At 39.7% G+C, this 15342-nt stretch overlaps 1 protein-coding gene across 1 annotated transcript in view; it reads left to right on the top strand.

Annotated features, from left to right (window-relative positions):
* Positions 1-15342, top strand: part of LOC114664349 (thyrotropin-releasing hormone-degrading ectoenzyme-like) — a 940843-nt gene that overhangs the window by 558104 nt on the left and 367397 nt on the right. The window contains 2 exon segments of the mRNA XM_028818439.2: positions 8483-8620; positions 15140-15205. Coding sequence (XP_028674272.2) covers positions 8483-8620; positions 15140-15205 — 204 coding nt within the window.

Here is a 15342-nt window from a genome sequence, read left to right as displayed (position 1 = left end):
ATGAGGGGTCTGGGCCTCCTAAAATCCACCACCAGCTCCTTGGTTTTGCTGGTGTTCAGGTGTAGGTGGTTTGAGTCGCACCATTTAACAAAGTCATTGATTAGGTTCCTATACACCTCCTCCTTTATAGATGAGCTGGGAGGGGACAACAGTATTGAAGCAGTTCTATAGTCTATAAATAGCATCCTCATTTACTGTATGTGCCCTGTCCCTCTAGATGAGTCAGGGGGGTGTGCAGAGATAGAGAGATGGCATCCTCTGTAGATCTATTAGTTCTGTAAGCAAACTGAGATGAGTCCAGGGAGGTGGGGATGTTGGCTTTAATGTAAGAGAGAACCAGTCTTTCAACGCACTTCATTATTATCTGTGTCGGAGCAATTGGACGATAGTCATTCATATTACTGATGCTGGTTTTCTTCAGCACTGGCACAATAATGGCTGGCTAAAGGCATGCAGAGACCATTTTCAGCATCAAAGAGAGATTAAAAATATTTGTAAATACCTCAGCAAGCTGCTAAGCACAGTTTCCAAGCACCCATTCTGAAATTCTGTCCAGTCAAGCAGCTTTACGTGGCCTGACCCACTGCAGCGTGCACTGTACATCATACATACTCACTCTGAAGGTGGGAGACTTGGCTTCCTCAGGAGGAATAGGGTTGCTAGATTCAAAGTGGGCAAAAATTTGTTGAGATCATTGGCCAATGTTAAATCACTGTGGGGAGAGACAGGGTATCCATGCTGTAAAAATGATCTTTCACATATTTCCTGTAGATGTCTTTGGACTTTTTATACCTTTTTCAGGTTTGACCTGGAAACACTGTAAGCTATGAGATCCTCAGATTTAAATGCCTGGTTATGTGCATTTAAAAGGTGGTTTCACCTCTTTGCTCATCCATAGTTTCATATTTGGAATTTTTTTTTAATCTTCTTCTCCATAGTGACATTATCCACACAGCTACAAACATTGAAAAGAACAGTGGATGTGTATTCTTCCAAGTCTATCTCAGTGCCCCATACTGTCTGCTGAACAAACAGTTCCCAATGTTTGCATTCAAATCAGTCCTGGAGTTGTGATATTTGTATATAATTTAAGCAGGGTGTTTGATCCCCTGGTGGGGCACTGTACATGTTGGTAAAATTTCTGGAGCACATTTCAAAGATCTGTCTGGTTGAAGTACACAGTAATAACGCAGGCAGCATCTGGGTGATCGTCCTATTGTTTCTGATAGCCAAGTGCAGCTGTGCCAGCACTAGCTTAGCATTAGATTGAGGTGGAATGTACACAGCTATAATGATAACAACTTAAACTTCCCTTGGTAGGTAAAATGGCCTATATTTGAGCATTAAGTATTCCAAATCTGGGGAGCAGTAACTCTATATAGCAGCATGATCTGAGCACCAGTCATCTTATATATAAATGTCTATACGTGGAAGTCTGTCTGTCTCTCCGTCCCGGAAATGAGAGGTGGAGTCGGGTTAAGGGTTCCACCTCCGAGGTTACATGTGTGGCAGCACGTCGGTAAAACTAAACCTCTTAAGAAAGAGTCACTTGCTTAGCGACTAATACAGAAGCAAGGCGGGCACATCGGCAAAACGGTATCCTTTTCACTTTTCCTCCCGCCACTAATACACAAGCGAGGCGAGCATGTCGGCAAAATGAAACCTCTGAAGAAAGAGTCACTCACTTAGCGGCTAATAGACAAGCGACGCGAGCACATCGGAAAAACGAAATCTCTGAAGAAAGACAGTCGCTAGGCCGCTAATGCAAAAATGATGTGAACACATCGGCAAAATGAAAATTCCTAGGAGAGAGATGCCCAGAGTAGTTCCTTTCAATTACCTGACATCTCTACATTTCAATTTTTTTTCTGACGATTTCAATAGTTTCTAGGACCCTGGGCCTTTTACAGCATGGGCTTACACAGCTAGTTATGTATATAATGACACAGAGCCCTCTGCCCCTGCTCTTACCAGAAGTCACTGAAGTCGGCTCAATACACTGACAGGCTAGTTAGTTTCACAGCTCTGTCGGGAACCAGGTTGATGTCCCCGTTAAAATTAGCACGCAGTAGTTCCTCATAGATCATTAGGCATTGATTTAAATTGAATTGAATTCAGCCTTAATTTGTTCAGTTTGTTCGTAAGTGGATGGACATTTGATAGAAAGATGCTTGGTAGCGATGGCCTGTGTAGAGCCTTATGTACCCAGGCCGTACACCCGGGCGCTGTCCCTGCTTCTGCCACCTTTCCCAATGCCACCTGTGTCTTCACCTCAGCGGGATTGTAATCCAGGGTGCTGCTGGTATTTTGGCTATCTCCCTTGGGATACTACTGAAGTTAAAAGAATGTTCACAGCTTTGTTCGGTATTAAGCAACTTTGTGTGACTGTATGAACGATTCTCACTAGTGGTCCATAGCAGAATTAAAAGGACAGATAAATAACAAAAGAAACACAGAAGAGAGTGCAAAGCCACTGCATCCTGACATGCCACCGTGATAAGGATCCTGATCATCTTTAAACCTCATATATTCTGTCTTCTTCCTATTTAATTTCAACTCTCAGTCTTTCAATGCCATTCTTCCAGCTTCCTCTCCACTTCCTCTTTTCTGGTGCTACACAACACAATGTCATCAGCATAAAGTCTGCACCAGGGGAATTGGCCTTTTATCCAATTACTTGACACATCCATAACCAGATCAAAGAGCTTAAAGAAGATCCCTAGTGCAGACCGACTCTAACTGGGAACTTGTCTGTTACCCCAACACTGCTTTTAAACCAACAGTCCTCACTCCCTCATACATATCTTGAACAATCCTCACATATCTCTGTGGTAGTTCTTTCTCTCTTTATTACTTCCAGACCCCTTGACGTGGCTCTCTATCATAAGCCTTCTCCAAATCAATAAGCAAAACATATAAAATGTTCTGTTTTTCCTGTTGCTTCTTTATGAGCTGTCTCAATCAGTTGTTCTTCTCCCTGGCATAAACCCAAACATGTGTGTGTGTTGCATGTATTTATACTTGGATTCTTTTTGATATGTGGTCTTATCTTTGTTAGAACTTTATCATTATTACAGTTCTGAGGAAAAATGCAAATAAAAAATTCATTGTATTATGCAGTATATACATAATAGTAAACTTGAACTTAAATATTAATAGGCTATTTATTGATATTAGGTGTGCTAGGGGTGCAGCTTAAGTGTGTAATTGCCTGGTCACTACAAATACTGGGATATCATGAGTAGAGTTTTAGAAATGAATAAGCTAACACAATTTGACAGAAATACAAATATTGTATAAGTGTTGCATTAACAGGGCTACAGTCAGTGAGCAGCAGCACCTCAAGTCAAATTTTCAAGCTGCATTTTTCATAATGAAATATAAAAAACATTTCAGTCCATCATGGAGTTTCTTTGTGAAAAAGACTTTTGGCAAAAACTTCACCATTGGCACATAAATGACCCCAAGCACACTGTACACATGACCTACCTGGAGTGGAAGTGTGTAGTTGAAAAATTGACAGGATTAGTTTGGCCACCTCAGTATATATAAAGCTCTTTGAGGTCATTTGGGCAGTGGAAATACAGGAAAAGTTAAAAGAGCTATACCCTGGTACTACCTCTGCTTTCTGATTGCTTTAGCCTCTACTGCATTCTTCAGTCCTGAACTGTATTGTGGAAGCCTTGAACTTCTCTTAATAACATCTGAATGACTGAGCCTTTCTGGTGCTACCTAAAGATTGCAGAAAAAAAAAGAAGAGCCACTTTAGTCCCCCATTGAATATTGCAATTGATGGTGGGCAGCCTTACCCGGCTTGGATGCCCTCAGAATGGAAGGCCTGGGAGTGAGAGTGCTCACAGTGCATTAATGCTCCTGGAGTGATAGATGGCAGCCCCCACTGCATTGCAGTAGTCCCTCAGATTCCCACAGGGCAGCATGAGACATGAAGTTCTTCAACTTAGCCCTGTTGGGTTCCGTGAGTGCTGCCAGTGGGTGATGCAGAGACTGGGGAGCCCAACTTCATGGGACCCCAACCTAACCCAGAAGTTCTTTTGGACTATGTGTGCAGAAGACCAGAAGTACTCCCAGGTGGGAGATAAAAGGAGCTGCCTGCCTCACAAGGACAAGCCAGAGCCGGGAAAAGGTGGGGAGTGAAGGAGGCAGTGAAAGACAGAGAAAAGGATGAAAAGAGTTGCTGTGCGCCCATTGTGATCATTGTGCTGTGGTGGGAAACACTTGCTTTAAAGAGTTTCTCATATTAAAAGACTCTTTAGCCTTTTAACTTGTGTCTGAGCCTGCTTATGTTGGGGGTTTGGGGAGCTGGAGCGACCCTAGTGTCCAAAATATACTGTATGTAGATCTGTAATTCACTGACCATGCTTAACTAAAATGGCTTTAGTCAAATTAACAGGTGACTGAGTGTAACTCATGGCTGGATTAATGACATATAATAAACAAAATAAAAATAATAAAAAACCTTCAGATGTAACTGTATTTTAACTGTAATTAAGAAAAAAAGAGAATGAATTATTTAAAAAAACTTGTCAAGTGTTTCACATAAAATGTCTTACAGTAAGTGAAATGCAATGAAAAGTCAAGCAAAATGACACCTTTTATTAACTAACTAAAAAGATTACAATATGCAAGCTTTTGTGGCATCTCAGGCCCCTTCTTCAGGCAAGACATAATACAGAAACTGGAATTCCCTGTGTTTATATAGACACTAGGACAGATACGGCATTAGAAAACTGTTAAGTGGGTCAACTTAAATGTAAAATATTAATAGACCTCTCCAGGCTAGGAATCATTTAGGGAGATTAGAACAATGTATAGTCAAGATCATTTGATAACTGTCCAACAAAGTCTTTTGAAGAATTTGATGAGTCTTCCATGCAATGTGGATCTGTAGTCAGGTTGTCTGGGTCAGTCCGAGAGATGTAAATACTCCTCAAATCATCAGTTTATCTTTCTATTCCTTTCTCTCTTGCTGTGTTTTGAAGTTGTCCATAAGCACTGTGACTTTAAAATCCTTCTCACAGTGACCATGGCTGCTGAAGTGACCTCCTACCAGAACATCCCTGTTGCCATGCTTAATGTGGAACCTGTGTAAATTAATTCTTTGGCGGAGTGTTTGTCTAGTGTTTCTGACACAGAGTACAGTATTGGGACATTTCATACAAAGAATTAGGTAGACCACATTAGATGATCTGCAGGAATATGATCCCTTTAAGTTGTGTTATTATCAGAAGTGTGTTATGAAAACACAAACTTTATCATATATCATGTGAGCACACGTTTTACATCTTTACTGTAGGCAGGGAGATGTACCATTATCCGTTGGTTCACCCAGGGAACTTCGGTCAATTATTTGCTGCAGGTTTGGTGCTTGTCTGTAAGCCTAAAGGGGAGGTTCTGGGACTGCTCTCTCTCAGTGTGTCATCATTATTAAGTACTGGCTGGAGTTCTTTTATAATTTTTCAAAGTGCTTCAAGATGTGGTTGTAGGTGACAACAAGGGGGATGCAGTTCTTGTTGTCTTTGTTTTTATATTCTTGAAGGTTGTCTCTAGGTATGGCAGTAGCTCTCTTATTTGAGTGTCTGTTGTTTTGGGGGTATATCCTTGTTTAATGCAATCTTGTCTAAGCTCCTGCAGTTGTTTATCCCGGTTTGTCGGGTCTGAGCAAATACGATTGTAACGTATTACTTGGCTGAAAATGATGGAGCACCTTCTATGCTTGGGGTGAAAGCTATTCCTTCTCAGGTATGTCCATCTGTCTTTTGGTTTGTGAAAAACAGAAGTTACAAGGGTGTTATCTTTCAGATGAACGGTGGTGTCAAGGAAGCTGACTTGTTTTTGAGTAGTTAAGCTTTAGCTTTATGTTGGGGTGAAAAGAATTATATTCACTATGAAAATGAAGGAGGCCCTTCTCACTGGCATTCCAGATTATGAAAATGTCACCTATGTAACGGAGATACAACACTAGTTTTAAGACTTATGTTGACATAAAATCCTTCTCCAATTTTGCCATAAGTTGGTTCACGTAACGAGGTGTGAACTGACAGCTAAACTGACAGCTAAAAAATGTGTTGAACATGCCAATATTTGTACTTCTTACAGATGGGAAACAGAATTGAAATATATTTAAAACACCTGTTGTGATGTGAGATTTTGCATATAAGTTGATAAATATTTTGTATGTCTTTATTTTTAACTTAGGCAAAGTAATGTAATATTAGTGTTACATTAGTGAGAAGCATTCATGTTTACAACCCCTCTCCCCACCTCTTTTAGTAATAGGTCTCTTTGAATTTTACAACAGAGTTGGGGGGAAGTGCCTTAAACAAGTTTGGCTAATGTTTCTCTGAAGTCTCTCAGTCAACCCCCATAGGAAAGCCAGGCTGCCTAACTGACAAACTTTAGCTCAACAAATGGTTTTGGTGGCAAGTGTGAAGATGTTCTATTTCCCCATTGGTCTGAAGTATGGCTGTTTGGAACTGGCTTGTATCAGAAGCCTTTAAGTACCATGACGACCTATTGGCTCTAGGGGTTGGACAGAGAATCTATAAATTTGCTCATTCCCTCACTCTCTCTCTCTTACCAAACTGCTGAATGACCATCTCACCAAACTGATGCATGAACTGAAAAGGGCAACACAATGAAGAGCACAGCTCGGCAGCCATATTGAGACAGGCATGTGGCCTGTTCTGAAGAAAGCTGACCACAAATGACGCCTTAACTAGACACATTTTAAGTAACTAACAAGTCTGTGTGCCGCCTGAAAGTACACATCAGCATTTAATCAGGTTGTATGGTTGCCAATATTCAAATATTCTTTGCATATTGTTATTATTTATGAATATTATCTATAATACATTGTTTAAATTGTAACTTAACTCCTGCTTGTCTTTTACTACACCTAATTGCCTGAGGTTATAGATGTAGAAGGGAAGGTGGGGAGAAGTTATACTATAATACCTTATAAACAGTGGTAAATCTGTGAGATTAGTGGCATTCTGATAAAGGCTACATATTAATAATACAAAAGGGGAAAGTGGAGCAATATATTACTCTACCAAGACGAAACACACCCAAGACTTAATATCTCCATTTTAATTCATAAATAAGTGATCTTGACTCATGCTCTCAACCATCTTATATGTAAACGTCTACGTGTGTGTGTCTGTCCGGCCCAGAAGTGAGAGGTGGAGTCAGGGTAAAGGTTCCACCTCCGAGGAAACAGAAAACTCGCTTAACCGCTAATAACACAAGCGAGGCCAGCACATCTGCAAAATGAAACCTCAGAAGAAAGACAAAGTCGCTTAGCCGTTAAAATTGGCAAAACGGTATCCTTTTTACTTTTCCTCCCGCCGCTAATGCACAAGCGATGCGAGCATGACGGCAAAACAACTCTCTCTAGGAGAGAGATGCCCAGAGTAGTTCCTTTCAATTACCTGACATCTCTATATTTCAATTTTTTTCTGACTATTCCAATAGTTTCTAGGACCCTGGGCTTTTTACAGCATGGGCTTACACAGCTAGTAATTAATAATTATGCCTTATCTATTAGTTTGAAATTACAATTTCAAGACATGATGATCGGATGGATAGGTCTGTTCTCAAAGCATGACATTAACTCTGATATTCCATTGTTTTATTTTTCTTCTAACTGCAACTTTACTCCACTTTAAGAACACACTGAGTCTTACCACTTCACCTCTAACCACATAGTAGTGTTGTTTTATATTATTATGATTATGATTATTGGAGCTGCTCCAGGCATATCCCACTGGGTGAAGATCTACGGTGGACCCAAGACACACTGGAGGGATTACATTTCCCAACTGGCTTGGGAATGCCAGAGAATTTCACTGCAACAGCTGTAAACTGTAGCTGGTGACAGGGATGTCTGGGCTGAACTGTTTGGCCTGTTGCCACTGTGACCCTGATCAGAAAAAGTGGACTTGGAAGATGAGAATTATTATTATTATTAAGATCTATCAAGTATATTCAAGTATATCACCTTTATCTGTAGACACTTTGAATGAAGATCGACTGCCAGTTGAAAATGTCAATAATTTCCTTGAGATGTACTTACTTTTTCACATGACTATCTATCTATCTATCTATCTATCTATCTATCTATCTATCTATCTATCTATCTATCTATCTATCTATCTATCTATCTATCTATCTATCTATCTATCTATCTATCTATCTATCTATCTATCTGTTGTTATTATTATTATAATGTCATTAATTCATTCACTAGACAATTAACTAATTAATTAGATAAACATATTATTAACTACAGTCAACATAATTACTTAGTAAGTTAGTACAATGTAAGAGCTTGGTGTCTTGATTGATGATGGCTTCCTACTTCTCCTCTAGTGCAGCTGGTATGTAATCTGGAAAATACTTTAATCAATCATTTTGCAGCTCTTTTCTTGCTGATTATGTCTCTCCCTTCCTCTTATTTTAGGAGAAGCAAAGGTTTCTGACTGATGTTCTCCATGAAGTGATGCTGTTGGATGGCCTCGCCAGCTCCCACCCTATATCCCAGGAGGTGCATCAAGCGACAGACATCGACAGAGTGTTTGACTGGATTGCTTACAAAAAGGTCAGGAAGAATCTTTTGTGTGAATGAAGTTGTTCTTGGCATTAAATTTTATGATTTTGATTGCATACAGTAAAATGGGGCTCAATATTTGATGATTATTTTATGTAGAAAAGAGAGTTGATGGATGGATGAATAGATGATGTGTTCAGTACTGCAGCATGGTCGTGCAGATTAATGTCATGACCACTTTGGGATTTCCAAAAAAAAGGTCAACAGAAAGAAGGGAATCAAATAGTGAAGATAAGGGCAAACCAAAGAGAATACTCAGGCTAAAGCAACGAAGAGCAGAAATCAACTAAAAATGGGTCAAGACAAAATTGGAAGTTACTAAACAATCAGTGGGTGAAAACCTAAATCTTTTCCTCTGAATTTAATTACTCAGAAAACTACATTTCTTTCACTGTGTCTTCAACACAGTCATTTCAATACTGACTTTTCTTACGTTGCTTAACTTTTTACCCAATTTTAAACCATCAGACCTTTCAAATGTGATCACCTCCATGCTACACTTGAAAGTCAATTAAAAAAACGTATATCTATGCTTGAAAAGAGATTATAAATGCCAAGGATAGAAAAGGAAATGAGTGTAGGTGTGTGTCCTGCAAATGACCCTGTCTAGAGATGATTTCCTTCTTCCCCCAAAGCTGCTGAGATAGGCTTCAGCCCCCCAAGACCCTGAGTTGGCTGAAGCGGGATTGAGATTTACGTAAATGTGAATATTTCTATTTTCCATTGAAATGGAGTGGCCTCCATGAATTTTTTTATTGCTTACAAGTAAATGAGAATTAATATTCAACAGCTGAAAGCTCTTCACTTCCATAGTTGAAGTGCATTTCTGTAGTTCTCCCAGTTCCTGCCTTGATTGATCATCTAGGAGTGAGCTACCCAGAATTGTAAGGGGAAATAATTTGATGTGTGTTTTGTGTCTTCTCTGTTTTTTGTCAGTGCGGCTTTGACATCATGGACCATAAGGTGCATACTAATTCAGCGTGAGCAGGAAAACTCAATAAAACTGAATAAAAAAAATTCAAGTAATGGTGAGATACTTACGAAGAAGGCAGATTCACCAGCGTTTGTGTGTCAGCTTTTATCCAGATTAGAGAATTTCCAGTTCCATTGTGTCAAAACACCACTCACATCTACAGTTATTCCCAGTTTCAGATAAAAAGTAACCACGTCAGATCTCTGTGGGGTGTGGTTGTTGTGTTGTGATCATGACTGAGAGAGTAAAAGTGAAAAAAAAAAGCAAATTTTTACAAGTACTATAAATTTACACCGGCTGTTATAGACACAAATCAAATGTATGTTTTTATTGTTTAATATTAACAAAAAGAGCACCTCACTACTCTAAATGGTAAAATTGCCCGACAGCTGGTTTCAAACTCACAACCTCCGGATTATAAGTCAGCAGTTATAACCACAGCTCCGTGGAAGCTGTTGTATAGTACTTACACCTTTTGTGAAAGTGTTTGTTTGATATTTGGCCATCAGCCTTCACATATTATACAGTTAGTTTCTACATTTTGTTATTTATTACTAAAACATGAAAAACATTTCTGTTTTAACGATGTATTTACATAGATTGCTGTAGACACAAAACACACATCAAGTTATTTCCCCTTACAATCTGGGTAGCTCACTCCCAGATAATCAATCAAGGAAGGAACTGGGAGAACTTCTTGCCCATTCTGAGGCGGTGGGGGGTATGGTATAGCAGGCTGCTTGCTGCTTGGGCTTATTGACACATTTACAAGACACATTTACAAGGAGTTTTTTCGTTGGCTCTGGTAATTCTAGTGTTAAATAAACTGATGGAAATTATTAATTCTTTTAAATAATGAATTCAAAATTATAAAATAAAAATACAAAAATGTAATGTTTATTATTCAAGAAGAATACATTGAAGAATGGGCGGCACAGTGGCGCAGTGGGTAGCGCTGCTGCCTCGCAGTTGGGAGATCTGGGGACCTGGGTTCGCTTCCCGGGTCCTCCCTGCATGGAGTTTGCATGTTCTCCCCGTGTCTGCGTGGGTTTCCTCTGGGCGCTCCGGTTTCCTCCCACAGTCCAAAGACATGCAGGTTAGGTGGATTGGCGATTCTAAATTGGCCCTAGTGTGTGCTTGGTGTTTGTGTGTGTCCTGTGGTGGGTTGGCACCCTGCCCGGGATTGGTTCCTGCCTTGTGCCCTGTGTTGGCTGGGATTGGCTCCAGCAGACTCCCGTGACCCTGTAGTTAGGAATATAGCGGGTTGGAAAATGGATGGATGGAATACATTGAAGAATAGGCATATAAAGTATTTAATTCAATACTAAGTGTTTAATTTAAAGACAAACAAATAAACAGAAAAAGCTACTCAAAAAAGGCAAAAGAAGCAATGACAAAAAGCTCAGAAATAAATCAACAACAAATGAGAAAATACAGAAGCGAACAAGCCAAAATTCTAAATCCTTGGAGGCAATCCATAATTGAAAACTATAAAATTCTTTAACGAAAAGTCTCAGCTGACCACTATTTTTTTTTTTACAAAAGGAAAAGACACAAAAAGAGCAGATGAAAACAGTTACTAAAACAAACTAATGCCACAGTGAAAGAGCTGAGGCAACTGAGGGCTTTATCTAGTCCTCTATGGGCCTGAATGACTGCAGCACCAGTGACTTTAAATTTCAGGTTAGTTTTCACCCCTGTAGAAGCAATTTAGGGTAAAGTTCACAATAAAACTACACATGTAAAACAAAAACAGGACCAGGGGTGGAATTACAAAAATAAAGGAAAGTGTTGAGGTGAGACAGTCTTACAGCTCTGGGAGGTAGCATCCTAAAAGAATCAATTTTGAGCAGCCTTCAGAATCACTTTCAGAGTTAGTGACACCTTGAAAATGTTATGTTTGCTGGGCTACACCACTCTTTGATGATCCCTAACGGCACCTTCAACTTCACATGTAAATTTAAATAGACAGGAGAATGTTTGGGCTGTTTGTATTTGGAATGGGACCATCCCAAGTAGATCTCCTTTGATGTTTTACTCGCTATCCTTCATAGTTTCTGTCTTTCTCTGGTGTCCATTGTATAGTACCTTTTATGATCACATAACATAATACCATCTTGTTGTCCTTTGTCTTCCTACAATGAGAAAGACTAAGTGCATTCAGTTTGCTCCTCTCTTTGCAACTGGACCTTTTTACACTTTTTAACAATACTGATACTCAGTGAGGGACTCACTAATATGAGTTCCTCTTCTTATGAATGTGTCCTGTCCTGTCCCACCCAAATGAGCAACATATTACTATACATCTGCATACGAGTGGGGCCCAAAAATTCCTGGAATCGCTCAATAGTGACTGAAGTAATGGTTTCCACATACTTTAAAAATTCCAGTGTGCAAGAAAACCAACATGAAATGCCTTAATGACTATCATCCAGTAGTGCTGACTCCAATTATCACAAACTGCTTTGATAAACTGGTGGGGGACACATTAAGAGTGTTATTCCAGATATTTTGGATCCCCTTTAGCTCTGTTATAAACACAACAGGACTACGGAGGATGCAGTAGCACTTACACTGCACAGCACTTTCAAACATCTGGATCCAAAGAGCTTCTATGTCAGATTGTTTTTTCTAGATTAAAGCGGGGCCTCTAACACTGTAATTCCATTAGACTGACTACCTTTGCAATTGGACATTCTAACTGGCAGGCCTCAGCTTGAATTAGTAGACTCACGTTCTCCACACTTATCCTAAACAGTGGCATCCCCTCAGGGCAGAATACTGAGTCCCCTGCTATACTCTCTGTTCACCCATGAATGTATGACCAGATATAGCTCCAATATCATCATAAAGTTAGCTGATAATCCCATTGACGTAGGCTTGATCACAGACAATGATGAGACAGCTTATCGAGGGGAGATTAGGCTCTTGTCAGAGTGGTTTGAGGACAATAACCTCTGTCTGAATATCAGCAAGGCTAAGGAGATGATCGTTGATTTCAGGAAGCATCAGGTAAATCACACCCGCCATTTACATTAGGAAAGAGGCTGTAGAAACACTTGACAGTTTCAGATTCCTAAGGTTTACCAACCTCAATGATCTTAGGTTGCCAGAATACACTACAGCAATCATCAGAAAGGCCCATCAGTGTCTGTCCTTTCTCAAAACATCTTAAGAAGGCCCAAAGGTCTCTACAAGGCTTCATTAACTTTTACAAATGTACTATATGGTCCATCATAACAGGCTCCATGGTGTGCTGGTACTGTGCAGATCATCATTGGCACACAGATACCATCTCTGCAGGACATTTGCCAAACGCTGCCTGTGAAAGCCAAAGTGAGTCATTAAGGACCCCAGTCACCCTGAATGAATATTTTTCTCCCTCCTCGCATCATGCAGACAACTATAGAGCTATTAACACCTGAACTTGTTAGATTTAAGAACAGTTTCTACCCAGCAGGTAATAAGGCTGATCAACTGTCATATGTGATAAACTCTCTGTAATCAACTGAGCAAATTAAGTGCCACATCTTCTGTGGTTCTAGGGTATGTAATATTGTGTTAAGTGTTATTTACTGTAATTATTAGATTTAAGTTTGAGCTGTTTTTTTGAACCTAATGTTTTATGTTGATTACTGTTTCTGTAAGGAACATTATGCAAGTTAGAATTTGGATGTGCATTGCACATATGATAATATAAACACCTGGACTTTGAATTACACAGTAATAGGGTGTAGTTATTGAATATGCCGTTAAGTCTTGTATGCCTACAGTCTGGTTAAACGGTCTGCCGAATGACATTGTGCTGCGTTGATTGAGTATTTCTACCATTTCTTCTACAATTGTGAATAGGACTTGGGCGATTTTTTTTCTCCAAGACACCAAGGCAGATTTTCAAGACAATATTCAATATTCAACATTAATGGATGTCTTCGTAAATTAGTTTTGTTCCCTGTGGACAGGGTGTTAATCAGAGACATTATGTTGAACCGCTGAGGCATCTGTGGGAGAGCATCATAAAAAAAGCTTACAAAGAAGTGGCACACCCTGAGCTACATTTTACACCATGACAACACACCTTCACAAACCGCATTGCTAATCAAAGAGCTTTTGACAAAAAACAACTTGGTGATTGCTTTGCACCCCCAGTATTCACCAGATATTAATTTTGTTCCCAAAATTAAAATTGAGACTGAAGAGAAGGAGATTTGCTACCATTGGGAGAAATCAAGGAAACAAAATGTATGAGTCTCTAGACCTGGTAATAAAAGATGATCGCTGGAAATATTTCCAGGGAAGGAATATTGCTGGAACGAGTGTTTTGACTCTCAAGGGAAATATTTTGATGTTGACTAAAAGGGAATTGCTGAAATTTTTATGATATTTTTTTATAACAATTGTCAAGAAGGTGCAGTGGTTAGCATTGATACACCAGTACCCTGGCTTTAAATCCCACACTTGGTCACTACATGGAGTTTGCACATTCTGCACATTTATATGTGGATTGTTCTCTGGATACTTCACTTTTCCTTCCTTATCTAGCCAAAATACATGTGTGTTTGGATTATTTAGTAATTTGAAAGTGGTAAAGGTGCATGTGTGAGTGTGTGTGAGTGTACCCCATGACAAACTTGTGCTAAATCCTGAGATTGGATGACATTGGACTGGAATAAGGATTTTTGAGAATTCTTCTTCTTCTTCTTCTTCTTCTTTTGGCTGCTCCTGTTAGGGGTTGCCACAGCAGATCATCTTGTTCCATATCTTCCTGTCCTCTACATGTTGCTCTGTCACACCCATCACCTGCATGTCCTCTTTCACCACGTCCATAAACCTTCTCTTAGGCCTTCTTCTTTTCATCTTGCCTGCCTTAACATCCTTTTCCCAATATACTCAGCATCTCTCCTCTTCACATGTCCAAACCAACGCAATCTCGCCTCTCTGACTTTGTCTCCCAACCATCCAACCTGAGCCGACCCTCTAATGTACTCATTTCTAAATCTGTCCATCCTCTTCCTCTCCAATGCAGATCTCAGCATCTTTAACTCTGCTATCTCCAGCTCCGTCTCCTGCTTTCTGGTCAGTGCCACCATCTCCAACCGTCTGTCACAAATTACTCCTGACACTGTTCTCCACCCATTCCACCCTGCCTGCACTCTCTTTTTCACCTCTCTTCCACAATCCCCATTACTCTGTACTGTTGATCCCAAGTATTTAAACTCATCCACCTTCGCCAACTCTACTCCTTGCATCCTCACCATTCCACTAACCTCCCTAACATTTACACACATGTATTCTGTCTTGTTCCTACTGACCTTCATTCCTCTTCTCTCTAGAGCATATCTCCACCTCTCCAGGGTCTCCTCAAAATGCTCCCTACTATCGCTACAGATCACAATGTCATCACCTAACATCATAGTCCACGAAAGGACTCCTGTCTAATCTGAAAATGTTGTGTTAGATTTTGTTATGTACAGTATGGGTATTTTAATGTCAATGATAAGCTTCTGAATTTATACCTTTGTCTCCTTTCTTTACAGGGTGCCGCATTAATCCGAATGCTCGCAAATGTTATGGGACAACCAGTTTTTCAGATGGGCTTAAAAGTAGGTCAAACATTTTACTCATTTTTTATTTTTCTGTTGTCTCCAGTTATATAATAAAGTATCTATCTATCTATCTATCTATCTATCTATCTATCTATCTATCTATCTATCTATCTATCTATCTATCTATCTATCTA

The sequence above is a fragment of the Erpetoichthys calabaricus genome, chromosome 1 (genome assembly GCF_900747795.2).
Source record: "Erpetoichthys calabaricus chromosome 1, fErpCal1.3, whole genome shotgun sequence".
In the NCBI taxonomy this organism is placed as follows: domain Eukaryota; kingdom Metazoa; phylum Chordata; class Cladistia; order Polypteriformes; family Polypteridae; genus Erpetoichthys; species Erpetoichthys calabaricus.
Note: the sequence above shows the minus strand (reverse complement) of the source record. Positions and strands in the feature narration are given on the sequence as shown.